The sequence below is a fragment of the Neoarius graeffei genome, chromosome 27, assembly GCF_027579695.1.
Source record: "Neoarius graeffei isolate fNeoGra1 chromosome 27, fNeoGra1.pri, whole genome shotgun sequence".
Lineage (NCBI taxonomy): Eukaryota > Metazoa > Chordata > Actinopteri > Siluriformes > Ariidae > Neoarius > Neoarius graeffei.
The window spans coordinates 44812237-44840076 of NC_083595.1; the positions used below are offsets into that span (position 1 = coordinate 44812237).

General features: G+C 39.1%; 1 protein-coding gene across 1 annotated transcript in view; it reads right to left on the bottom strand.

The window, feature by feature from the left end:
* Nucleotides 1-756: 756 nt before the first annotated feature.
* The window catches only part of slc6a2 (solute carrier family 6 member 2), a 62292-nt gene continuing 35208 nt past the window's right edge, over nucleotides 757-27840 (bottom strand). Inside the window, exons 8-15 of the mRNA XM_060911917.1 lie at nucleotides 26253-26377; nucleotides 25783-25895; nucleotides 22154-22282; nucleotides 19467-19566; nucleotides 13764-13864; nucleotides 9639-9806; nucleotides 9316-9387; nucleotides 757-2951 (exon numbers count right to left, since the gene is read on the bottom strand). Coding sequence (XP_060767900.1) covers nucleotides 2928-2951; nucleotides 9316-9387; nucleotides 9639-9806; nucleotides 13764-13864; nucleotides 19467-19566; nucleotides 22154-22282; nucleotides 25783-25895; nucleotides 26253-26377 — 832 coding nt within the window. The 3' untranslated portion in view covers nucleotides 757-2927. The remainder of the gene's footprint in view (nucleotides 2952-9315; nucleotides 9388-9638; nucleotides 9807-13763; nucleotides 13865-19466; nucleotides 19567-22153; nucleotides 22283-25782; nucleotides 25896-26252; nucleotides 26378-27840) is intronic.

The window sequence follows — 27840 nt, forward strand, 5'->3', positions numbered from 1 at the left end:
CAGACACGGGGAGAACATGCACACTCCACACAGAAAGGCCCCCGTAGGCCACTGGGCTCGAACCCAGAACCTTCTTGCTGGTAGGGTGACAGTGCTAACCACTACACCACCATGCCACCTAATGTAAACCTATCAACTGAATTATAGATGGAACTACTATCAGAGTCTTGCTGTTTTAGAAAATGAACACTTTCTGACCAATCAGATTTGAGAATTCAACAAAAGCCAGTAACAGATCCACTTAGTCAGTTATTCCTTTTTCTTTGACCTTCGAGATCAGTTACCCGCTTAATAACTTTCCTGAGCTTCACTCAGCTTGTTTACAAACCCAATACTGTTCCAAAAGACATAAAAAAAACCCTCCACATTTTTTCTTGTTGTGTGGAAACTTCTTTATTGTAATAGTGTGCATATTTTAACTTCATCATAGATATCTATCAGCTATGAACAGAACTTGTACTCAATCTGTAAACATTGCTCAGAAACACCAGGCTGATCATGTTACCTTCTCGTGGAAGAACCACCCCAGTTACATAGAACATATTATTTTTATATAATTTCACCTTTACTTACATCAAACACATAATATTACAGTGGACAGCCTACATTTAAAATACTTTACATTCACGTTTTATTATAAAGAATCTGATAAATACAAGATTATATATATATATATATATATATATATATATATATATATATATATATATATATATATATATATAAACAAAAGAATATATTTATATATAGGAATATATATTTATTCATTAATATATCTAGACACCACAACTGTGTCTTGATCCCAACCAGTTACCGTGTTTACAGTGTAATGTATATATCTGAATGCATTTCCACTCTAATAAATAGAGAAAATACAAGAAGAATTTTGGCACTTCTAACACTTTTTGTTTCTACTAAGTAAATTATAAGGAAGTAGGTTTTTTTTTTCTTCCTTAAAATAGGGATGCAACGCAAATTTGACCTGAGAGAAATTCTCAACAAATCAGTAACCCCAAAACACACACACACAACAGGGAGCGATTATGTTATGGGCTTGACAGTGGTACGTGTGTAACACATGAAACAGAACTCTGTATACATTTATGGCATTTGGCAAACACTCTTATCCAGAGCAACTTCCTTTTATCTCATTCATAGAACTAAGCAGCTGACAGTTAAGGGCCTTGAACTCACAATCTTCAGTAGTCCAATCTCTTAACAACTGAACTACCATTTCCCTGTGCAATCTTTTCAAGCACAAAACAAAAACTTTTTTTTTTTCAAAAAATAACAGTCTTTTTTTTTTGCATATCTTAGATATAATTGCCCCATAAATAAATATTTTACTTTGTAAGATATTTTATGGTCTTTACTCATAAATCTCTCAAGGCAGGTTTCCATTAACCTGTGTAATGCGCCATTTGAAATTACGAACTAAAAACGAGTAATGGAAACACATGAATGTTGGAAAATCTCTCAAGTATCAAAAAAAAAAAGATTAAACATTCGCATGAGGTGCTTTTTCAGATGATTTGACAAAGCAATATTTCATATGTTTGAAATGGAAACATATTTCAAAGGTTTGTAGACTCCTCATTCAAAGTCATTGAAAAACACGGCTTGTTTCGTATTCTCTAATGCCATGTTGAACTGGAATTACTACTGAGAGAGAGGAGAAAACCCAGCTTTAATCACAGAACATCACTCAATGGAAACAAAGACTATTCACGATTGTGTTAACTTTTTAATTTTTTTTAAAGTAAACTCGCTTCTGGTTTGCACAAAACTGCAACAGAAACCCACCTTCAGTCACCAACAGGCTTTAATGAGGTTAAAACTACTTTGACGGATTCATTTAACAGAACACGTATCATTGACCCAAGGTTTGTTTCTTTTCTTTTCTTAAACACTTTAAGCTAATTGGCTCCAGCTCCATTAGGTGTACATCCTACATTTGCAGATGATAACAGTCTTGAACATGAACATGAACTTTAGAACAATACTGAACGTGATATGAACTTTTTTTTTAGAGGTTTTTTTTTGACATTGTGCAAATTTAAGGATAAATATCCTTTATTATATATTATGACCTACAATTTTGTCTTTGGAGTGATTTTATTAATTTTTTTCAAGTATAAAAAACATGTCTTTTATGTCTTTTAAGGGAATCTCTGCGATTGAGTTAATATGCATGCTTGGTATCATGTTTATAAAGATTCCTATTAATTTGAATGCTTTGGTCGTAGTAAACACCGATTTTGACGTTATTAAAATGAATTAAAACTGTTAGTTATTGACCAGTAGATTCTCAATAAGGCACTGATGCAGGATACACTTGCGAGAATGATTTCACTGCTGCTCTGGGACACAGAAGAACGTATGGGATTCTTACGCCGTTAAAGTCTAATATTAGTTGGGTAATGTGTCTGCCCAGAATTAGTGGATAAATGGGGGGGGATATTACAGAGGAAAGAACTATGTGTTGGTTACTGTTCATACCCTCATACACACACCACCCACACAGACACACAGATAAAATAAGTGACGTGACTTGGTGTATTTTTATCTCTGGAAACACTAAATGTGCTACAGGTTGAAATGAAATATAAAAAATAATATGATTAATTTAAAAAGGTCATAAATAATTTAAAAAAATTGAGGTTTTGGAGGTGTAATGTTTAAAAAAATAATTAGAATAAAAAAGCAAAATAGAGACATTAAAAGACTTTTTTTTTTCTCCACCACTGAGAAAAAGAGACCCACAGAAGAGAAGCAGAGCTGTGCAGACAATAGGGTATGTGGTTGAGACACACAGAAGTCATCGCTTCACTTTTTCCACTTCACTGCAGACCCATTTCTCTCAGGGTCCACACATGGCACGTCACCCGCCTGGGATTTCCGATGGCATTCCAGCACTGGTGGTCACATCAGATGGCAAGCCAGTGTTTGAGCTGGAAAAGCACATAGAATATATTATTTCAGTGAGATGCTGACCAGAGCTGAGGTTATTAAATTTCCAGTTTATCAATTGTCAATTAGTTTATTTATTTATTTATTTATTCCTTCTAGCAGTAACAACTGAATTACAAGGAATGTCAGCAAGACACAAACAATCCAACATACAAAAATACACATCAATAATCAACAACAATGAATTATTATGTCTTATAAATACACTAAAAATAAACAGCAATCAAGCTTCATGTGAGGCTCACTGGCACTGGTATAGTTAACATATTAGTATTATTATACATACGGGCCACTTTTTCGATGGAATGAAAACATTTATTTTTTTCGCGGTCCGATTTCCATCAAATCCTGCACTCTGATTGGCTGGCGAGCGGGTCCGTATCCTACGGTACAGACCCCAGTTACGGACCCCGGTTACGGACCTCTGGCGACTCGCTCGTTCACAACAACAACAAACATAGTAGCAATTTTTGTCAACATTTATCTTTTTTATAAGATTTATTTATAAGATTTTTATCAAAAATCTTATAAATTTTTGCCAGCATTTCTCAGCATAATAGCATTAATTTTACACCATGGATTGTGATCATGACAGTCTTCACAGCGAAAGTGAGTTTTACTACCCTGAGGAAGAAGAAATAAAATAAAACATTTCAGGAGAAAGCTAAAAACCTGTAACTGTTGCTAACGCCAAGCAAAAACATGGCTGAATCCTGAATGACTCAATTTTGTATAAATAGGGGACTACATAGGCAGCAAAATGTAGTTTTTTTTCCTGCCATGTAAGTGCACTTGTATACCGAGGACGAAGCCATTTGCATTACAGCTGTGAATGAGGATTCAAAATGGCGGCTCGCCTCGGCTCGGCTTTCCCTTTCGGGCACTCTCGTTTTCTGTTAGAATTTTGTAAAGAAAAAAATAAATATATTATTTACCAGCTTAAGGTCGGTCCGTATGGTGAAATACCATGACCTCGGCCTTGAATACTGACCTCGGCCCAGAGGGCCTTGGTCAGTACTTTCAAGACCTCGGTCACGGTATTTCACGACACGGACCGACCTTAAGCTGGTAAATAACATATATGTATTCTATTCCCTTCTAGAGGGTTTCATTCATTTGGTTTGATAGCATGCAATACTGTTAGCATATCCCTTATACGTGTATTACGTCACTCTACCCAATGGAGAATGAGCGTTGAATATGGTTTACGATATTGCATGATTGTCAAGACAACATGACGTCACACATCGGAGCTAATGCGAATATCCAATGATATGAGAACGTTTTCTGTTGCGTACGTGCAGAAGCATTTCTTTGTTGGCCGGGAAAGAGAAAGACATGCTGAACACCCGAAAGGTGTTCAACTTCATTAGATATTCTTCACGCATATTTACAAGAGAAAAACATACCAAAGGGCATCAAAGAACTGGAAAAGAGCCACATCAGAGATGTAAAACTTCTGCGCTAGAGAGTGACTATGACAATTTGTAAACAAACATGGCTGCCAGGTTTGCTTTGTTAAATATGTAACATTTTGAGAAAATTTTGAAAGAGAAAGACGCTTTGAACACCCAAAAGGAATGTCTCATCTCATTCTCATCTCATTATCTCTAGCCGCTTTATCCTTCTACAGGGTCGCAGGCAAGCTGGAGCCTATCCCAGCTGACTACGGGCGAAAGGCGGGGTACACCCTGGACAAGTCGCCAGGTCATCACAGGGCTGACACATAGACACAGACAACCATTCACACTCACACCTACGGTCAATTTAGAGTCACCAGTTAACCTAACTTGCATGTCTTTGGACTGTGGGGGAAACCGGAGCACCCGGAGGAAACCCACGCGGACACGGGGAGAACATGCAAACTCCACACAGAAAGGCCCTCGCCGGCCCCGGGGCTCGAACCCAGGACCTTCTTGCTGTGAGGCGACAGTGCTAACCACTACACCACCGTGCCGCCCCCCAAAAGGAATGTGTATGTATAATAATAATAATAATAATAGGCAGCACGGTGGTGTAGTGGTTAGCGCTGTCGCCTCACAGCAAGGTCTGCGTTCGAGCCCCGTGGCCGACGAGGGCCTTTCTGTGCAGAGTTTGCATGTTCTTCCCGTGTCCGCGTGGGTTTCCTCCGGGTGCTCCAGTTTCCCCCACAGTCCAAAGACATGCAGGTTAGGTTAACTGGTGACTCTAAATTGACCGTAGGTGTGAATGTGAGTGTGAATGGTTGTCTGTGTCTATGTGTCAGCCCTGTGATGACCTGGTGACTTGTCCAGGGTGTACCCCGCCTTTCGCCCGTAGTCAGCTGGGATAGGCTCCAGCTTGCCTGCGACCCTGTAGAACAGGATAAAGCGGCTAGAGATAATGAGATGAGATAATAATAATAATAATAATAATAATAATAATAATATTGGCTGGCGTTTTTTTGTGGTATGTCAGATATATTCCATTCAGCTAGCATAATATTAAACTTGTCTTTGACTCGTAGAGTATCATGCTCGCTGAATGGAATATATATGATATACCACACAACGCCAGCCAATATTATTTAAATCAGAAAAGTACAGTATGTAGTTATGTGCAGGAACATACCATACATTAATTCTGGATCCTACTGATGTTTAAGATTTTAATTCTATCTATCTATCTATCTATCTATCTATCTATCTATCTATCTATCTATCTATCTATCTATCTATCTATCTATCTATCTATCTATCTATCTATCTATCTATCTATCTATCTATCTATCTATCTATCTATCTATCTATCTATCTATCTATCTATCTATCTATCTATCTATCTATCTATCTATCTATCTATCTATCTATCTATCTATCTGGGATGTGCATCTCCATCACTGAGGACAATGCAATACACATCTCTATGCACTGCCAACAGCCCAATACATTAAAGATACATATGAAGCTACTACTAATGTGATATGATATGATTAACCTCTATTCCAATGAAGTGTGATTCATCATGATTTGATTCAACGCAGTGTGGTTAATTCGATACGATGTGATGGGAAATAATATGATGTTATGCAGTTAAATATGGTGCAGATAGTCTGATTTTATTTCTTTAGTTCTTCTTAAGCAGTGCCAGCCAATATTATTTAAATAAGAAAATAATTCTTTAGTTAATAATAATTTAACTAAAGAATTGGATTTTACATATGTAAAGATAGTTATTTCTACAGCAACATTCTACATCTTTTGTCATAACTGAATGATTAGTTTTATTTGTCTTAATTGATTTGACAGGTTTGTGTTTGTTTGCTTTTATAATGCCAATAATATAAAACAAAATTTTTAATTTGTTTATCCTTCACCTGGTGAACTAGCATGGGTTTTTGATAGAGACTCCAAAACACTTCTATAAGGTTCTCTGGATAAGGGCTTCTGCTATAATTTCCTCCTTCAATAAATATTTTATTGGGTAGGATATTTATGGTCTTTACTCATAAATCTCACAAGGCAGGTTTCCATTAACTTGCTTAATGCGCAATTAGAATCTCATCTCATTATCCCTAGCCGCTTTATCCTGTTCTACAGGGTCGCGGGCCAGCTGGAGCCTATCCCAGCTGACTACGGGTGAAAGGCGGGGTACACCCTGGACAAGTCACCAGGTCATCACAGGGCTGACACATAGACACAGACAACCATTCACACTCACATTCACACCTACGGTCAATTTAGAGTCACCAGTTAACCTAACCTGCATGTCTTTGGACTGTGGGGGAAACCAGAGCACCCGGAGGAAACCCACGCGGACACGGGGAGAACATGCAAACTCCACACAGAAAGGCCCTCGCCGGCCACGGGGCTCGAACCCGGACCTTCTTGCTGTGAGGCGACAGCGCTAACCACTACACCACCGTGCCGCCGCAATTAGAAACTGCGAACTAAAAATAAATACAACCCACAAGTAATGGAAACATACGAATTTCGGAAAAGCTCTCAAATATCGCAAAAAAGTTACACGCATATGAGGTGGTTTTTTTTTTAGACGATTTGACAAAGCAATATTTTGCAAGTTTAAAATGAAAACATATTTCAAAGGTTTGTGGACTCCTCCTTCAACGTCATTCAAAAATAAGGCTTGTTTTGTGTTCTCTCTTGTCATGGTTAACTAGAATGATTATCAAGAGAGGAGAAAACCCAGCTTTAATCACATAACATCACTCAATGGAAACAAAGACCGTTTGCAAGTGTGTTGACCAAAAAAAAAAAAAAAAATCACTTCTATTTTGCTACAATGGAAAACTGCAATGGAAACCCACCTTAAGTCACCAACAGGTTTTAATAAGGTTAAAATCACTTTGATAGATTCATTTAATAGAACGTGTCACTGACACAAGTTTTTTTTTTATTATTAAAAAAAAGGAAAGAAAAGCACTTTAAGCCGTACATAATCTAGTTGGCTCCAGCTCCTTTAGGTGCATATCTGACATTTGCAGATGATAACAAGAGCATGGACTTTAGAACAGTGGTTCTCAAACTGTGGTACGCGTACCACTAGTGGTACGCGGGCTCCATTCTAGTGGTACGCCAAAGAATCACTTAATTAAATATAAATAAATTTTAAAAAATAAAATAAAACGTGAAATACTATCCATAATATCCGAATGGATGAAAATATCAACCGATGACAAGAAAATGAAAGGAGATACAAATTAAGTTAATAATTTTAAAAAGTTTGCAAATGCTTCTGGGTAGCCATACGTAGCGTACGTACGCATTCCCGCCGGTTCCGCTGACAGACGGTTATCCGCCATTGGTAGACTAGGCTGTGATGGGAAAAGGTGGAGGTGGCTTTGCTAATTATGACGAGTACGACAAAATTACTGTCGTGGCTTAAATCTGCGAATGGGAGCGTGAATCAGGAGAGAGGGAGAACTGAAGAGGACGTGTGTGAGCCGAGCGCAGATGCTAACGACAGTGGTAAAACCAGCCCCAGAACTGCTAGCAAACGGCAGAAACCAGTGAGGAGGAAGTATGACGAAAAATACATAAAACTGGGATTCATTTGGAGCGGGACAGAGGAGCTGCCCAGGCCGCAGTGTGTTGTATGCGGGGACGTTCTGAGCAATGAGTCCATGAAACCATCGCATCTCAAACAGCATCTTACAACCAAACACACAGCACTAAAGGACAAACCAATGGATTTTTTTTACGAAAACGTGATGAACTGAAGCAGTCCAAGTCCACCATTTTGTCCTATGGTACACCCGTAGCCAAAGCACAGGACGCTTCATATCGCGCCAGCCTCCTGATCGCCAGAGCCGGTAAGCCGCACACAATCGGGGAACTGCTGTGTTTACCATTAGCCAAAGAGATGACACGTATCATGTGTGGAGAGAAAGCTGCCAGAGAACTTGGTGCCGCTTTCAAATGACACCGTGTCAAGGAGAATAAACGACATGGCTGACGATGTTAAAAAGACACTGATTGAGCGCATTAAGAACAGTAGATATTTTACCATACAGCTTGATGAGACTACAGATGTTGCAGATTTGGCCAATTTATTTGATTCATTATTTAAGTACAGTGTTTTATTTTCCTATATTTAAACACAGTGTTACTGTTCAAAGTACTGTGCATAATGTTACAGTGGCCAACAATATTAAATATACTTGTTAAATAAAACCTCTGCCTTGTTTTTAATGAATACTTAGGCCTACTACACTACTGTATTTTAATGTTGGTCATTATGGTGGTACTTGGAGAGCCAAGTATTTTCTGAGGTGGTACTTGGTGAAAAAAGTTTGAGAACCACTGCTTTAGAACAATACTGAACATGCCACGCACTTATTTATTTTTTTTAGAAATTAATTCTTTTTACATTGTGTAAATTTAAGGATAAATATCCTCAATTATATAGTATGACCGACAATTTTGTCATGTTAGAAATGATGCAGCTGAGTTCATCCCAAATTGTATCCAGTGCACATCAGTGAATCTTACCATCCCTATGTTCTATCATCCATAAAACAGACTAAAACTAGAGAATTATTCAAATATCAGATGTTATAAAACTTTACATATCGAGTGTCAGTGATGATGCAACCCTAGCTGCTATCTAACCTTTCTAAAGCTAAAGGTACCAGCGAAAAAAACCTCATCAGATGATTCCTACAGCATTGGTCTTGCTGGATGGGGTAAAGCTGACGATTTCTGTGATATGTCTGTGCTTTAGTAAGTGTTCATACTGTAAGTGTTGGTTCTCTCTGGCTGTCTCCATTTCGTGATTGCTTGCCATTTTGTGTCATACTGTAGTGGTCTTGTTGTTTTCTGACTGGAGATCACAAACAAACAATTAAAAAAAAAAAAAAGGCCCTACCTTGAACTGCCTGATGTTTCCCTCTGCCACGAGATGATGTTCGTGTTCTGGTGTAATGCAGTATGCTATCCTCTGAAATGGAAATCAATAAAAATATCAGTGATGAGTGATATATTTGGACAGGATTGGAACCAAGTGAAATAAAAGGAAGACTAAATATAGGAAATAGCACAAAATAGAATATAAGCAATCAATAGGAGAAAAGAGCAGATTATTACATGAATTATCAAACACAATGGTGCTTTTGAGAACATACTGTATAAGATTACACATAGTACAGTGGAGATTACCTGGGAAGCTGGTCATATTAAAGCAATGCTAACCTGCTTGAAGGTGCCTGGCAAACTGAAGAACTTGTAGATGGCATAGAGTGGTACAAAGATCATAGAGGAAAGGGCAATGCCCCAGCCCACCAAGGTTGCCCAGCTAGGAAAAACGTAGCCTTCATATTCCATATTGTTGGCCGTGACAATGCTAGCAATCACCACAACCTACAAAAACAAGGCCATGCAATGAGAGAGTGTCATCTAATCATCCAGTGGGGTGTGAGTGAGCTGAGACATGAATAATATTGTTATTGCTCCTATTTAACAATTATTTGCTGAAGATGAAGTGAATATCGGTGAATAATAACCAAGATGAAGTTGAGGTTATTATTTAACAGTTATTCTACAAAATCGAGTCGTACGGTACATGAGCTGATAGCCGACGAGGTGCGTAGCTCCGAGTTGGCTATAAGCCATGTGTGATAAGACTAAGTGGAATAACTGTATTACAGTATTCTATCCACATTCACTGGATTTTGAGAAACAGAGCATTTTTATTTTGTTTTTTTGCAAATTCGTTAAGTAAAAACTTTATACAAAACGTCCGACAAAATCATTTCCGCTTAGAATGTAAACAAACCAGTGAAATGACAGTAGCAATTTGTGAAAAATGCTATAATAATAATTCTTGAAAAATAAAAAAAGATGCATTCTTACCATCAAATACTTTCATTCCAAATTTTGCTGCTTTTTTTTTTTTGTATTTTTGGGGTTTTGTTTTTGAGTAGAGTTTTTATTTCGTCCTCAGTTGCTTCAGCAACACGCGCCGCCATTTTCTTCTTCTTCTTTAGGGTTTGGTGGCAGTTGGCAAACCAACTTAAAGGTGCATTACCGCCACCGACTGAGCTTAAAACCCCTATATTCTTTTAGCTATTTCTATTTCTTTTAAATACTTGATGACAAAGCCGCCATTTTTGTTTTTCTCTACTCACGGTATAGAGGGATCCCGCATGATGTCACCACGCCGCGAGATTTTGGTAGTCGCCATATTGGAAGACCAAGTACACATCTATGCAAGTACATACATACATAAAACAAACTACACCTGAAATGTAGCCAGGGCCGGTTCTGCCCTAATCTGGACCAGGGTGTAACATCGCGCAACCCCCCCCCCCCCCCCCCCAAAAAAAAAAAAACACACCAGTCTAAATCAGGACAACCAGTGTTCGAACTACGGGGGTACTCGGGGGATCCGAGATCCCCTGAAACAGACATGAGATCCCTTGAAAACATGATTTGGGAAATGTTGGGGGGTCTCTAAAATATTGGCAAAATGATGTTTATTGACATAGCAATCGTGTGTAACGGGAAGCATTTGCATATCCTTAGTGTTGTGTTTACATCAAAGATAAAATAAACCGATATGACAACGACTGCTGCTGCCAGGTTGGTTGTTGAGTAGCCTGACTGTTTTTTTTCTTGCGTGTGGTATCATTGTTGACGCGAGGTTGTTTTTTGAACATGCCAATGCGGACACGATTTCCCCTGATGAGTTATGACTTCAGATGCGATGCGTGTGTGGAGATGTGGAGTCCGCGTGATATGTGCGTAAGATAGGCTTCTCATGTGTTTGGAGATCCGCGCTCCGAGACAAGCGCAAGCACCCCCCAGGGAAAAAAAGGGACCCCCCGAAAATATCGGCATAGTTCGAACACTGAGGACAACCATCACATAACTATAAACATTTTATATCAACTATTTTAACTAAATGGGCTATAATAAATAAGCCTGCAGGCAGCCACGGCGGGCTGCCTCAGAAAAGTAACCATTCAATGACACAACTGGAAGCCTGCAGCCACGGCGGGCTGCCTCAGAAAAGTAACCATTTGTCCTACCTTAAAACTCGTTTTGCATTTTCTGCCTCCTTTTTTGTATTTTCGACCCTGCGTTTATTTTCTTTCCTTTTCTGAAAACCCGATTTGTGTCCAGACATTTTGTTCTGCTACCAACGAACTAACTCGTCAGGTCTCGTCTCTCGAGTCCGCGATGAAGGGCAACAATTGATACATTTTTACAAACAGCCAATAAACAGCCAGTAGGGAGGTTGCAACGTTCAGGCTCTCCTTTGCTCACAGACACTCAGTAATGCACTTATTCTCTGTCTCCTGGCAGAAAGCTCCTTAGTTTGCTCCCCTTGTGTCTCAATCACAGCTGGTATTCTGAAGAACGACTTCTTTTCACCTTTCCCATCAGCTTTGTTGGAACACCCTAACACAGCACAAAAGTTTACCATTGTAGGTTTATAATGAATCAAGTGCCTCGTGGGTTTAAATTCCGCGCGCTGCCGTTATTTCCCCCTGATCACGAGTTTGTTAGTCTTCCAATATGGCGCAGGGTCTGTTTACTTCCGGTTTCCGGTGACGTCAGTGGGAAGGGTCTATATGAGCTGATATCCTAGTAGTAGAGCAGCCTATCAGAGCGTGCGATTGCTCATATCCGGTGAAATGTGGATAGAATAACCACCGATATTCACTGAGCCTGAGGTGGATAATTGTTTTCGTATAAATACACAGGTGATTATTTTTAAAAAATCACATTAAAAATAATTTATTTCAAACTTCAAAAGCTGCATGGAAATGTAATGCTTCTATCACTTATATATGCAAGTCACATAAAATACTTTGTTTTGAAATAGATAAAATAAATCACAATTCCACTTTACTTTTGAATAGTTTTAGACCAAACTTCGTAGCATTTTTAGTGCTTTTAGAAACAGCATTTTGTTTCATAGTTTCTGATTCTTCCTCACTTACGGTGATAAAGCAATTGGCCACCGTTTTGCTGAGTTGCTCGAGGTGATTATCGAGAAATAGTCCAAATTTCTCGACCAGTCAATGCACGCGATTTCCTATAATCACCTCTGTATTTATACTATTATGTTTTATTGGCGCTCCTGTGCTTATTTCAAACAGAATATCAAAATCATGTACTGTGTATATATCAAGAGCATGCATGTGTTGATGTGAAATATTATTCTACCTTCCTGCATGACCTGTAAGGACCTTACAGATTCTTTATTGCTTAACAGGTGTCCTCTAAGATGAATTTTGTCCTGTCATGCTGTCATAAAGTTCACAGAGTTGTTAACTACAAAGGAAAGAATCTTCCCTTGGTCCAGGTGGAATAATGTTTTACTCAGCATGGTCACATGCTTCTCATAATCCCGTTTATTGGGTGCCTTTTAACACAAACATCTGCTTTTGATAAATATGTATTAACTCCAGAAAGAAGCCCTGACCTGAGATGTATCTCTTCAGGATGGGATGCGATATATTATTCTTTCCTGCTGTGTATGAAACGACTCAAATAAAGAATGTAGGGGGATCTAATCCCTATCACTAAACCCATTACGATGGCACCAAGATCATTAATGCTGATAATGTGACTAGACTGTGATAATTATACTAATTCAATTTAGTGTTGCTTTACAAAAGGTTGGAGCCACTTTATACTGTCCTGGGCTCACGCTGCATTAAGCCAATTGAACGGGAAAGAAAGGCCTTAAAAATATAATAAGGAAGAAATCTTGACGGGAACAAAAGCTCAGAAGGGGAACATCTTTCTCTGGCAAGCACTAGATATTTCCACAACATGATTTCATGTGATGAAGAAAGCCAAAAGTCATGGTCGATGGTTGCAAAATTTAAGTGCGTCATTTTAATCCACACTTTTTACTTCCAACATGGTTTAATATGGTATGAAATGCTGTAGCAGTTAAAAACAAGTGGATACCTTTTTTTCCATAATCATAATTATGTGAAAATGTGAAAATTGAGCAGTCATAAATAACAGATCTGAAATATAGTACTACTATATCGAGCACCTGTATAAAATCTGTTATGAAGTGTTAAGCTAAGACCTGGTTTATCTGTGGCCAGAAACATCACACTCACTGAACGTTAATATAGAGGAAATGGTGATAAAAGTCTGGCTAATAGGAAGCGTTCTGTTTACCATGCTTGCTATTTAGAAGAGACATGGCATGAGTACAGACTTGAAACACATGACTTGAAAAACAGCCATCACAAATTGTTAGCTATCCTGTCTTTCAGTGAGTGTTTTCCGATGTTAACGATACAAATGTAAACCTATTTTTCCAACATCATTATTGTCACTCCTCACCAGCAGAAAAACAGGACTGACAAACTTCCAGCAAAGCCTCCAGTAGAGTCCTGGCTTGAAGCCCATCATCCGTTCAATGTCCTCACTGAATCTGTCCACCCCTGATACACACACACAAACACACAATGAGGGAATACACTGATACACCTTATCAGCCAGCATCTGCACTCTCAGCTAGACCAGAAATCTGACCTTATAAATTATGCAGTAAAATCAAGGCTGAGGCAAAAAGGATAACAAGGCTGTCAGTCATACTGTCAAACATGAGTAATGTTGTCAAATATCAGGCGAATATAAATGAATTCTTCTATCAGTAAGCCCTGTTACCATCTGAAATCAGTGAAGTGGAAGAAATCTAACATGATTTTTTAAATAATAATAATAATAATAATAATAATTCAAACCATACATTAGGTCCTGACTATGGCTTGGATTCTTGAATTCCTTTCTTTCACTCAGACATTCAAGCTCCAAGCCTCCAGGATTAAGGCAGACTGAGGGTTTAATGTGAGTGGATTTATTATGAATTGTAGTCTGCCACATTCACTACTCATCTTTCAAATCTTCTCTGTTTCCATTAGGAAAATCTATTGGGTGACTTCCTATGATGTAATTCTATGACTTGATGTATATTTCAGGAAAGTCTATTCATTACCTAGTAATCTTAACATATGGTTTGCATTTGTGCAGTGTGTGTGATACGTATGCATTCATTCATTCATTTATTTATTTATAATCTATGTTATGCTTGAAACTGCAGTACAGCAGCTCTAACTTCCTAGTCTGAAAATATCATGAGTTCACAGTATCAGAATATGAATTAACCATTAAAAAAAAACACAAGCTGGTAGTAATATCAATCAATATCAGTTGATTGTACTAACATCTCTTTGCGTGTTTGTATATTTAAAAAAAAAAGGAATACAAGATCAAATCTTACTTTCTTAGAAATTTTTCAGAATGATTTTTCGAAAAAATATCATTGGGCCTCATTGATCAAGCTGGATATAAATGGATATATGCATAAATCATTAAGTCAAAGTCCTTCCCACGACATGCCCTGGTCTTCCCAGGCAGTCTGCCGTCCCAGTACTAACCAGGCCCTTCATGCGCATTGGGTGGCGCCGATCTCCGTTTCCGTAGCCCTCAGCCTCTCACCTGTACAGCTAGGGTTACGGGGGGGCAGTCCTCTGATAACCGTGAGGGTTTGACTCCCCACTCACATCTGTATTGCAGCGTGCCTTTCCACTAACATTAACAAAACCCACTAACATTAAATCTTCAGTCTGCCTCATTTTTGGAGGCTTGGAGCTTGAATGCCTGAGTGAAAAAAAGGAATTTAACAATCCAAGCCATGTATTGCACTGATCTATGCATAAATCATTCATATAAGTGATTTTCTTATTGAATTTGCATGAAAATCCTATAAATTCAGAAAAATGATTGTACTCTACTTTTGCGTGTGTGCAAATTTACGCATAAGAAAACTAACTAATGTAAACTTTGACTTGGTCAACTTCAAATCATATAATTTGCATGGATTACTGTACTTTTATATTTGCAATATACTGCGAAGTTTAATTTGCTTATGTTCATTACGCTTATAACCCCAAATCAGAAAAAAGTTGGGACAGTATGGAAAATACAAATAAAAAAAAGAAAGCAGTGATTTCTCAATTTACTTTGACTTGTATTTCATTGCAGACAGAATGAATCCAAGATATTTCATGTTTTGTTGGTCAACTTCATTTCATTTGTTAACATACATCCATTCCTGCATTTCAGGCCTGTAACACATTCCAGAAAGAGTTGGGACAAAGGCAATTTAGGGCTAGTAATGAGGTAAAACAATTAAATAATGATGTGATTTGAAACAGGTGATTGTCATCATGATTTAGTACAAAATTAGTATCCAGGAAAGGCCTAGTCTTTAAGGAGCAAAGACGCAATGAGGATCTCCAGTTTGTCAAAAAATGCGTGAGAAAATAATTGAAGTGGTTAAAAACAAATTTCCTCAAAGAAAGATATGAAGGGATTTGGAAATTTCACCTTCTATGGTGCATAATATCATTAAAAGATTCAAGGAATATGAAGGAATTTTGGTGTGTAAAGGGCAAGGGCGCAAGCCTAAGCTGAACACCCATGATCTCCGATCCCTCAGACGGCACTGCATCAGGAACCATCATTCATCTATAGCTGATATAACCACATGGGCTCGGGATTACTTTGACAAGCTTTTGACAAACACTACTATACATAACATCCACAAATGCCAGTTAAAACTTTACTGTGCAAAAAGGAAGCTTTATGTTAACTGTGTCCAGAAATGCTGTCATCGTCTCTGGGCTTGGAGGCATCTGGGATGGACCATCACACGGAAACATGTATTGTGGTCAGACAAATCAGTATTCCAGGTCTTTTTTTTTTCTTTTGGAAGAAATGGACCCTGTGTGCTCTGGCCCAAAAACAAAAAGGGCCATCCAGACTGTTGCCAGCAACAAGTCCAAAAGCCAGGGTCTGTCATGGTATGGGGTTGTGTCAGTGCCTTTGGTAAAGGTAACTTACACTTCCATCATGGCAGCATTAATGCAGAAAAGTACATTGACATTTTGGAGCAACATATGCTGCCTTCAAGACGACATCTTTTCCAGGGAGATTTCAATAAGACAATGCACAACCATATTCCACACACATTACAAAGGCATGGCTGTGGAAGAAGAGGGTGTGTCCCCTCTGTCCCCAATAGAGAACGTGTGGTGAAGTTTGAAATGAAAAATGTGACAATGATGAACCCGTACTGTCGCACACCTTAAGACTGGTTTGTAGGAAGAATGGGACAAAATAACACCTGAAACATTTCATCACTTGATGTCTTCAGTCCCTAAACATCTTTTCAGTGTTGTGAGAAGGAATGGCAAAATTATGAAGTGGTAAATGCTTTTACCGTCCCAACTTATTTTGAAATGTGTTGCAAGACTCAAAATTGAAACTTTTGATGTGTGTATTTTGAAAACACAATAAAATTTCATGAGGTAAAACATCAATTAATGTGCTGCTGTGTTGGTGTGAGTGCAATACGGGTCAAAGGTTATTTACAAATAATTGTTTTCAGCTTTAATTTCAACACACCGTCCCAACTTTTTCTGATTTGGGTTGTATATCATTTAACAGAAGACCTTATCCAGAGCACCGTATACAAGTGTTTTGGATTTAAAAAAAAAAACAACTAACACAAACCTGTCAATTAACACAAATAAAACTTATCTCTCAATTATGACAAAAGAAATGTCGCTGTATAAAAGAAGGATGGGCCAGTTAGCCATAAACCCTAAAAAAAAACAAAAACACAAGCTATCAACAAATGCCTCATCTGATAGAAGATTTACAACCCCGATTCCAAAAAAGTTGGGACAAAGTACAAATTGTAAATAAAAACGGAATGCAATAATTTACAAATCTCAAAAACTGATATTGTATTCACAATAGAACATAGACAACATATCAAACGTCGAAAGTGAGACATTTTGAAATTTCATGCCAAATACTGGCTCATTTGAAATTTCATGACAGCAACACATCTCAAAAAAGTTGGGACAGGGGCAATAAGAGGCTGGAAAAGTTAAAGGTACAAAAAAGGAACAGCTGGAGGAACAAATTGCAACTCATTAGGTCAATTGGCAATAGGTCATTAACATGACTGGGTATAAAAAGAGCATCTTGGAGTGGCAGCGGCTCTCAGAAGTAAAGATGGGAAGAGGACCACCAATCCCCCTAATTCTGCGCCGACAAATAGTGGAGCAATATCAGAAAGGAGTTCGACAGTGTAAAATTGCAAAGAGTTTGAACATATCATCATCTACAGTGCATAATATCATCAAAAGATTCAGAGAATCTGGAAGAATCTCTGTGCGTAAGGGTCAAGGCCAGAAAACCATACTGGGTGCCCGTGATCTTCGGGCCCTTAGACGGCACTGCATCACATACAGGCATGCTTCTGTATTGGAAATCACAAAATGGGGTCAGGAATATTTCCAGAGAACATTATCTGTGAACACAATTCACCGTGCCATCCGCCGTTGCCAGCTAAAACTCTATAGTTCAAAGAAGAAGCCGTATCTAAACATGATCCAGAAGCGCAGATGTGTTCTCTGGGCCAAGGCTCATTTAAAATGGACTGTGGCAAAGTGGAAAACTGTTCTGTGGTCAGATGAATCAAAATTTGAAGTTCTTTATGGAAATCAGGGACGCTGTGTCATTCGGACTAAAGAGGAGAAGGACGACCCAAGTTGTTATCAGCGCTCAGTTCAGAAGCCTGCATCTCTGACGGTATGGGGTTGCATTAGTGCGTGTGGCATGGGCAGCTTACACATCTGGAAAGACACCATCCATGCTGAAAGGTATATCCAGGTTCTAGAGCAACATATGCTCCCATCCAGACGACGTCTCTTTCAGGGAAGACCTTGCATTTTCCAACATGACAATGCCAAACCACATACTGCATCAATTACAGCATCATGGCTGCGTAGAAGAAGGGTCCGGGTACTGAACTGGCCAGCCTGCAGTCCAGGTCTTTCACCCATAGAAAACATTTGGCGCATCATAAAACGGAATATACGACAAAAAAGACCTAAGACAGTTGAGCAACTAGAATCCTACATTAGACAAGAATGGGTTAACATTCCTATCCCTAAACTTGAGCAACTTGTCTCCTCAGTCCCCAGACGTTTACAGACTGTTGTAAAGAGAAAAGGAGATGTCTCACAGTAGTAAACATGGCCTTGTCCCAACTTTTTTTTGAGATGTGTTCTTGTCATGAAATTTAAAACCACCTCATTTTTCTCTTTAAATGATACATTTTCTCAGTTTAAACATTTGATGTGTCATCTATGTTCTATTCTGAATAAAATATGGAATTTTGAAACTTCCACATCATTGCATTCCGTTTTTATTTACAATTTGTAATTTGTCCCAACTTTTTTGGAATCGGGGTTGTAGTACTCACTTATTATTATTATTATTATTATTATTATTATTATTATTAAATATTGTTATTGTCATAGAAGTGAATCAAAATCATTTCCACTTCTGTTTTTCAAGCTTTACCCTGATTGATCGTTTTCTGCTTCCAGCTGTCTGTGTACTTTAAGATTTATGGATTTTTCTGGATGTCACTACCTGCAAATGAGTTGTGTCAGGAAAACGCTTTGCACTTTATGGTTGATCGACATATGTACATGAGTACAAAGAAAATCAGCCTTTCTGAAACTCTTTTAAATATGGCGGAAAATTTTTGTTCAGTTTGGCTTATGCAAACATTTACACACAACTTTACTCATCAAATCAAAGTCCCTCCCCCGCCAGGGCCTGGTCTTCCCAGGTAGTCTCCCATCCCCGTACTAACCAGTCTTTTGAGACACATTAGGCAACATTGATCTCCGTTTCTATAGCCCTTGGCCTCTCATATAGCTAGGGTTACAGTGGGGGGTTGGTCGTCTGGTAACCGTGAGAGTCACTGAGGCAATTAAACTCTAACTAGTGTGGTAGTGTGCAGCGCTGCTTAGACAAAAATAGTTTTGGGTTAAGTTCTGGTTAGAAATGGTACGTTCTTTCATGTGTTTGGTAACTGCCATGTATGATAATTTATTGTATCATGTCCTCTAGACAGTAATGTTTTGTTGAATTGAACTGGCCTGAATTACCTACCATAGAACCAGGACACTCCTATGGCCTCCACAAGAACTCCAAACAGAATAGACGTCCCTGCAGCATAGTGGTCCAATAAGGTGAAGACATAAATCCCTCCCTATGGAAAACAGTATCCGGAAAAAAAAAGAAAAAAGATCCAATTATGAAAACATTTCAAGCAATTAAAACACTTTGAACCCCAGTGACAAACTATCACATAAGTTTATGTGCCAATTCATGTCTTAACTTCCTAACCTGGCCCTTATTTGATAAATCTGATAAATGTTTAATATTCAAGTTAGTGATTTTCAGAAATTACATAATGATTATTGACCACATGTACAAAAAGGCATGTGAGCTCGAATACCATGGTTCTCTGTATCTAACAGCTTACAGGTGAAACAACAGTTATCTTCAGAATTTATGAGATAATCATGCTTTATGCAGTAAAAGCATGCAGAAAGGTTATATATCTTCTGTATTTATTATCCTGCTTTTCCAACAAGGCATAACAAAGCTAAGTAAGGAGTGTATTTCAAGCTGAGAATGTTGTAGCAATATCTTGTGAATTGTGGATGTTGTCAATATCAATTTATAACATTGTTTTTCCATCCATCCATCCATCCATAATCCATAATCACTTATCCTGTGCACAGTTGCGGCCAAGCTGGAGCCTATCCCAGCTGACTAAAGGCGAGAGCCGGGGTACACCCTGGACAAGTCACCAAATCATCGCAGGACTGACACATAGAGACAAACAACCATTCACACTCACATTCACACCTACGGACAATTTAGAGCCACCGATTAGCCTAACTTGCATGTCTTTGGACTGTGGGGGAAACCGGAGCACCCGGAGGAAACCCACGCGGACACGGGGAGAACATGCAAACTCCACACAGAAAAGCCCTCGCCGGCCACGGGGCTTGAACCCGGACCTTCTTGCTGTGAGGTGACAGCGCTAACCACTACACCACCATGCTGCCCCATTTCTTTTTTTATATGTACAGTGGTGCTTGAAAGTTTGTGAACCCTTTAGAATTTACTATATTTCTGCATAAATATGACCAAAAACATCATCAGATTTTCACACAAGTCCTAAAAGTAGATAAAGAGAACCCAGTTAAACAAATGAGACAAATATTATGCTTGGTCATTTATTTAGTGAGGAAAATGATCCAATATTACATATCTGTGAGTGGCAAAAGTATGTGAACCTCTAGGATTAGCAGGTAATTTGAAGGTGAAATTAGAGTCAGGTGTTTTCAATTAATGGGATGACAATCAGGTGTGAGTGGGCACCCTGTTTTATTTAAAGAACAGGGATCTATCAAAGTCTGATCTTCACAACACATCTTTGTGGAAGTGTATCATGGCACGAACAAAGGAGATTTCTGAGGACCTCAGAAAAAGCGTTGTTGATGCTCATCAGGCTGGAAAAGGTTATAAAACCATCTCTTAAGTGTTTGGACTCCACCAATCCACAGTCAAACAGATTGTGTACAAATGGAGGAAATTCAAGACCATTGTTAGCCTCCCCAGGAGTGGTCGACCAACAAAGATCACTCCAAGAGCAAGGCGTGTAATAGTCGGCAACGTCACAAAGGACCCCAGGGTAACTTCTAAGCAACTGAAGGCCTCTCGCACATTGGTTAATGTCAGTGTTCATGAGTACACCATCAGGAGAACACTGAACAACAATGGTATGCATGGCAGGGTTGCAAGGAGAAAGCCACTGCTCTCCAAAAAGAACATTGCTGCTCATCTGCAGTTTGCTAAAGATCACGTGGACAAGCCAGAAGGCTATTGGAAAAATGTTTTGTGGATGGATGAGACCAAAATAGAACTTTTTGGTTTAAATGAGAAGCGTTATGTTTGGAGAAAGGAAAACACTGCATTCCAGCATAAGAACCTTATCCCATCTGTGAAACATGGTGGTGGTAGTATCATGGTTTGGGCTTGTTTTGCTGCATCTGGGCCAGGACAGCTTGCCATCATTGATGGAACAATGAATTCTGAATTATACCAGCGAATTCTAAAGGAAAATGTCAGGACATCTGTCCATAAACTGAATCTCAAGAGAAGGTGGGTCATGCAGCAAGACAACGACCCTAAGCACACAAGTCATTCTACCAAAGAATGGCTAAAGAAGAATAAAGTTAATGTTTTGGAATGGCCAAGTCAAAGTCCTGACCTTAATCCAATCGAAATGTTGTGGAAGGACCTGAAGCGAGCAGTTCATGTGAGGAAACCCACCAACATCCCAGAGTTGAAACTGTTCTGTCCAGAGGAATGGGCTAAAATTCCTCCAAGCCGGTGTGCAGGACTGATCAACAGTTACCGGAAATGTTTAGTTGCAGTTATTGCTGCACAAGGGGGTCACACCAGATACTGAAAGCAAAGGTTCACATACTTTTGCCACTCACAGATATGTAATATTGGATCATTTTCCTCACTAAATAAATGACCAAGTATAATATTTTTGTCTCATTTGTTTAACTGGGTTCTGTTTATCTACTTTTAGGACTTGTGTGAAAATCTGATGATGTTTTCGGTCATATTTATGCATAAATATAGAAAATTCTAAAGGGTTCACAAACTTTCAAGCACCACTGTATATAATCTCATATGAACTGGTCATGTACGTTGCCTCAAAAAGTTCCCATTGTCTCACTTGTACGGTTATGTAATGAGATGATTCATACTTTCGTAATGCACAATATGGCAACCAGGAAGGTCCCAAATGCAGTGATAAAGGTGAACAATTTCCTGTTTCTCCTTAGGATCTTGAAGTCATCTGTGAGTCCAGTGATGACTGCTTCCATGCCCCCCATCTGTACAGAAAGGAAACAGCGTATGGGTATGGGGAGGAATAAACATGAGTATGTTTGTGTATGATGTGCTAATGTGTTACCATAATTTGTTTCAGTTTTATCAGAATTTCCATTATGTGTTCCTGCCAACAAGTTTTTTTCCCTACAAGTTTGTTGGTGGCATGCTGATGACAAAACAAGTTCTACAAGGTGCCTACATAATCTTTTGTGCATTATTTTGCGAAATATCTACATTATCTTCATTTTATCTACATTATATTATCACAAAAATTATCATTCATTCATTCATTCATTCATTCATTCATGTCATTAACTTTCCTTTGTCTCACTGATCATCCAAAGAAAATTTCTAAAGAGCAAGTTGTGTTCGTCTGGAAGATCTTTGGGCTAAAAGATAGATTTTTTTTTTTTTGGTCATACTTAAAACAAAACAAAACAAAACAAAAAGCTTTGTAGCTTTTGTTACTAGGAATATAACTTATGTTTCCAGAAGAGTCTTTGCACAGGCATGTATGGGATAAAAGACTAATTTTATAAGCCTGATATCATACATGACTCTTTCTGAAATATCCTGTTAAGTTTGCTTATTTTCATGATAGAGATATTTGTTTTGGATGCTTGCAACTTGTTTTGCCTAGTTCCAGTTAAATCCTTGAAACTTATCTTCGCTCCCACGTCTGTTCTCTGTTTTTTCATAAGGTTCTCCTGCTCCGTAATTTTCTCTCACCCGCTGAATTTACCCTATCGCACTGCCAACACTGCTTCCTGATATTACATTATCCAATCATATCGCTACACCACACTCCTAAATGTGGGTATACACTTACCGGCCACTTTAGTAGGAACTTGTTCTTGATTCTAAGATTCCTGTTCTTGGCTACAGGAATGGAAACCCAATGTGGTCTTCTCCTGTTGCATGCTGAGATGCTTTTCTGCTCACCACGGTTGTAACGAATTGCTATGAATTACTATATCCTTCCTGGCAGCTCGAACTAATCTGGCCATTTTTCTCTGACCTCTCTTATCAACTCAATGTTTTTTTGTTTTTCGCACCATTCTGTTGTGTGTGAAAACCCCAGGAGATCAGCAGTTTCTGAAATACTCAAACCAGTCCATCTGGCTCAAACCAACACCCATGCCACAGTGAAAGAAAGTCACACTTTGAGATCACAATTTTTCCCATTCTGATGTTTGAAGTGAACATTAATTGATGCTCTTGATTTGTATCTGTATGATTTGATGCATTGTGCTGCTGTCAAGGGATTGGCTGATTAGAGAACTGCATAAAACAGCAGGTGGATGGGTGTTCCTAATAGAGTGGCCGGTGAGTGTATACTTATGTTTGTCCTTCAGTAAACAGAGAAACATCTCTGGCCTGAGTTTCCTAAGCGCATTGCAACACAAAGATCATTGTTAAATGATAGAGCACGCAACATAATAAACACTGTCTCTCCTAGATAAGATGCTCTTAGTGTTAAGAGGCTTTTGGGAAACCCACTGCTGAACTGATCTGTGTCAGTGATTGTTGTTCCTGGATCCATGAGGTAGAATTTCTTAGGCGGCAGAGGACTTATGTTTCTAGATCACTCATACTTTAACAATTGAAACTTCTTTAGTACAGACAAATCAAAATCTCATCTCATCTCATTATCTCTAGCCACTTTATCCTGTTCTACAGGGTCGCAGGCGAGCTGGAGCCTATCCCAGCTGACTACGGGCGAAAGGCGGGGTACACCCTGGACAAGTCATCAGGTCATCACAGGGCTAACACATAGACACAGACAACCATTCACACTCACATTCACACCTACGCTCAATTTAGAGTCACCAGTTAACCTAACCTGCATGTCTTTGGACTGTGGGGGAAACCGGAGCACCCGGAGGAAACCCACGCGGACACGGGGAGAACATGCAAACTCCGCACAGAAAGGCCCTCGCCGGCCACGGGGCTCGAACCCGGACCTTCTTGCTGTGAGGCGACAGCGCTAACCACTACACCACCGTGCCGCCCCAAATCAAAATCTATCAGTTTTTTTTTTCTGTTAGCATACTAGTTAGCATTAACAGTAAAACACGACACGCATTTGATGTAGAAATTTGACTTCAAAATCCTCTCAGAAATCCTGTCAGGTTTGTTAATGGTAGCTAGGTGGCTAATTTTAATGGTGACTATCACTGACATTTATTAATATGATTTAAGAATCCTCTCAGAAATCCTGTCAGGATTGTTGATGGTAGCTAGGTGGCTAATTTTAATGGTGACTATCATTTACATTTATTAATATGACTTAGAAATCCTCTCAGAAACCCTGTCACATTTGCATATATTAGCTAGTTACCTAGTGTTAAAGGAACAGTCCACCGTATTTCCATAATGAAATATGTTCTTATCTGAATTGAGACGAGCTGCTCCGTACCTCTCCGAGCTTTGCGCGACCTCCCAGTCAGTCAGACGCAGTCAGACGCACTGTCACTCCTGTTAGCAATGTAGCTAGGCTCAGTATGGCCAACGGTATTTTTGGGGGCTGTAGTTAGATGCGACCAAACTCTTCCGCGTTTTTCCTGTTTACATAGGTTTATATGACCAGTGATATGAAACAAGTTCAGTTACACAAATTGAAACGTAGCGATTTTCTATGCTATGGAAAGTCCGCACTATAATGACAGGCGTACTAACACCTTCTGCGCGCTTCGGCAGCGCATTGATACGGAGCTCAGATATCAATGCGCTGCCGAAGCGCGCAGAAGGTGTTAGTACGCCTGTCGTTATAGTGCGGACTTTCCATAGCATAGAAAATCGCTACGTTTCAATTTGTGTAACTGAACTTGTTTCATATCACTGGTCATATAAACCTATGTAAACAGGAAAAACGCGGAAGAGTTTGGTCGCATCTAACTACAGCCCCCAAAAATACCGTTGGCCATACTGAGCCTAGCTACATTGTTAACAGGAGTGACAGCGCGTCTGACTGCGTCTGACTGACTGGGAGGTCGCGCAAAGCTCGGAGAGGTACGGAGAAGCTCGTCTCAATTCAGATAAGAGCATATTTCATTATGGAAATACGGTGGACTGTTCCTTTAACAATGAAGATATGGAATATTTATGAGCTAACTGCTTGATGCTAGTATTACAATAATAAGCATTTATAGTTTGTGCTTATCCTCACAGAAATCCTCTTATGATCCTGCTCATAGCAGCTAGCTGGCTAAAACAAACAAACAAACAAACAAACAATGTTTGAGCATACAGTACATGAATGCTAATGATATCCGTCTGTTTACTTCCATATATGGACACAAAGGTACACTACTATGCCCATCTTAAAGGCATTCCCACTTAGAAAATCCCTTATATGGACTCTTTGACACACCTACATTTCCATATATAGCATCAAAGAGAGCCAGCACATTGAAAAAAAAAACCTTATGTTTGCTGATTTGAGATTAAGGGGTTTTTATTTTTTATTATTATTTTTTTAATTCCTCAGTAAGCGACTTACAGAGCTGTCAATGCCTAGAGTTAGAAGCATGATGAAGAAGAATATGGCAAAGAAAGTGGAGCCAGGGAGAGTGGAAATGGCCTCTGGGTAGATAATGAACACAAGCCCAGGCCCTGCATTCAAACACATATTGGAAAGAGATAGTAGTAAACACTGATATTCCAAGGAATAACAACACAGCACACATAGAACAGGAAGCACTTTATGGTTATATTATGCAATAAGAAATAGCACAATCATTAATCATAATTCCTCCAAAAATACTACTAATAAATATTCCACTAAGTGAACTGGTATTAATTACATTCATAGATTTTCGGGTATCAGGTTTTCTAATGATCTGGACACGGTTGTTATTATTTTATGATTCAGCATTATAAAATGATGGAATTATGCAATCAAGTTAAAACTCATTTTAAAGCTGATTAAAATCTATGTCTAAAGCTGATAAAGAGATGCGACATACACACCATCTGTGGCCACTTCCTTAATGCTGACACCATGCTCATGGGCCATGTAACCCAGCACTGAGAAGATGGCAAACCCTGAGAAGAAACTGGTGATGCAGTTTATGGTGCTGGTCATGAGGGCGTCCCTGCAAGAGTACAATACACCATGGGTTTACATCAGTTAGGATTTACATTATGGCTGTCTTGGATTGTTATAAAAAGCGTTACCGCTATATTTTTGTATTTATTTGGATCAATAATATTTCTGAAAGTGATTGTATTTCTTCATAACGAGAGGAAGTCTACAACATATTACAGTATACAAGTATATACTTGTATTTGACACACTGAGTTGACATGATCCATAAATTCTTGCTATCAATTTTGTCCTTTAAACTCTCTAGCGCCCCAAACAGGGCAAGGTTGGATATGCAATCCCAAATCAGAAAAAAGTTGGGAGGGTATGTAGAAATTGAAATTAAAACTGAAATCAATGATTTGTAACTAATCTTTGACCTGTATTGCACTCAAAACAGCACAGCAGCACATCATTTGATATTTTATCTCATGAAATGTATTGTTGTTGTTGTTTCAAACTTAAAAACGCATTTTGATTCTTGCAACATATTTTAAAAAAAAGTTGGGACAGTTTAAGATTTCATCATGTTGCATTTCATTCTGACAACACTTAAAAGATGTTTAGGGACCAAAGACACCAAGTGATTACTTGTTTCAGGTGTTATTTTGTCCCATTACTCCTGCAAACAGGTCTTCAGGTGTGCAACAGTACGGGGTTGTAATTGTCATATTTTTCGTGTCAAAATTCACCACACATTCTCTATTGGGGACAGAGGGGACAGGTACTCTCTTCTTCTACAGCCATGCCTTTGTAATCTGTGCAGAATGTAGTTTTGCAGTATCTTGTTGAAATATCCCTGGAAAAGGTGTTGTCTTGAAGGCAGCATATGTTGTTCCAAAATCTCAAAGTACTTTTCTGCATTAATGCTCCATCACAGAAGTCTAAGTTACCTTTGCCAAGGGCACTGACACAACCCCTATACCATGACAGACCCTGGCTTTTGGATTTGTTGCTGGTAACAGTCTGGATGGTCCTTTTAGTCTTTGGTCCAGAGTACGCAGCGTCCATTTCTCATCTCATCTCATTCTCATCTCATTATCTCTAGCCGCTTTATCCTTCTACAGGGTCGCAGGCAAGCTGGAGCCTATCCCAGCTGACTACGGGCGAAAGGCGGGGTACACCCTGGACAAGTCGCCAGGTCATCACAGGGCTGACACATAGACACAGACAACCATTCACACTCACATTCACACCTACGGTCAATTTAGAGTCACCAGTTAACCTAACCTGCATGTCTTTGGACTGTGGGGGAAACCGGAGCACCCGGAGGAAACCCACGCGGACACGGGGAGAACATGCAAACTCCACACAGAAAGGCCCTCGCCGGCCCCGGGGCTCGAACCCAGGACCTTCTTGCTGTGAGGTGACAGCGCTAACCACTACACCACCGTGCCGCCCCGCGTCCATTTCTTACATAAATAAATCAAACAATAAATAAATGACCTAGAATGCTGATTCATCTGATGGTCC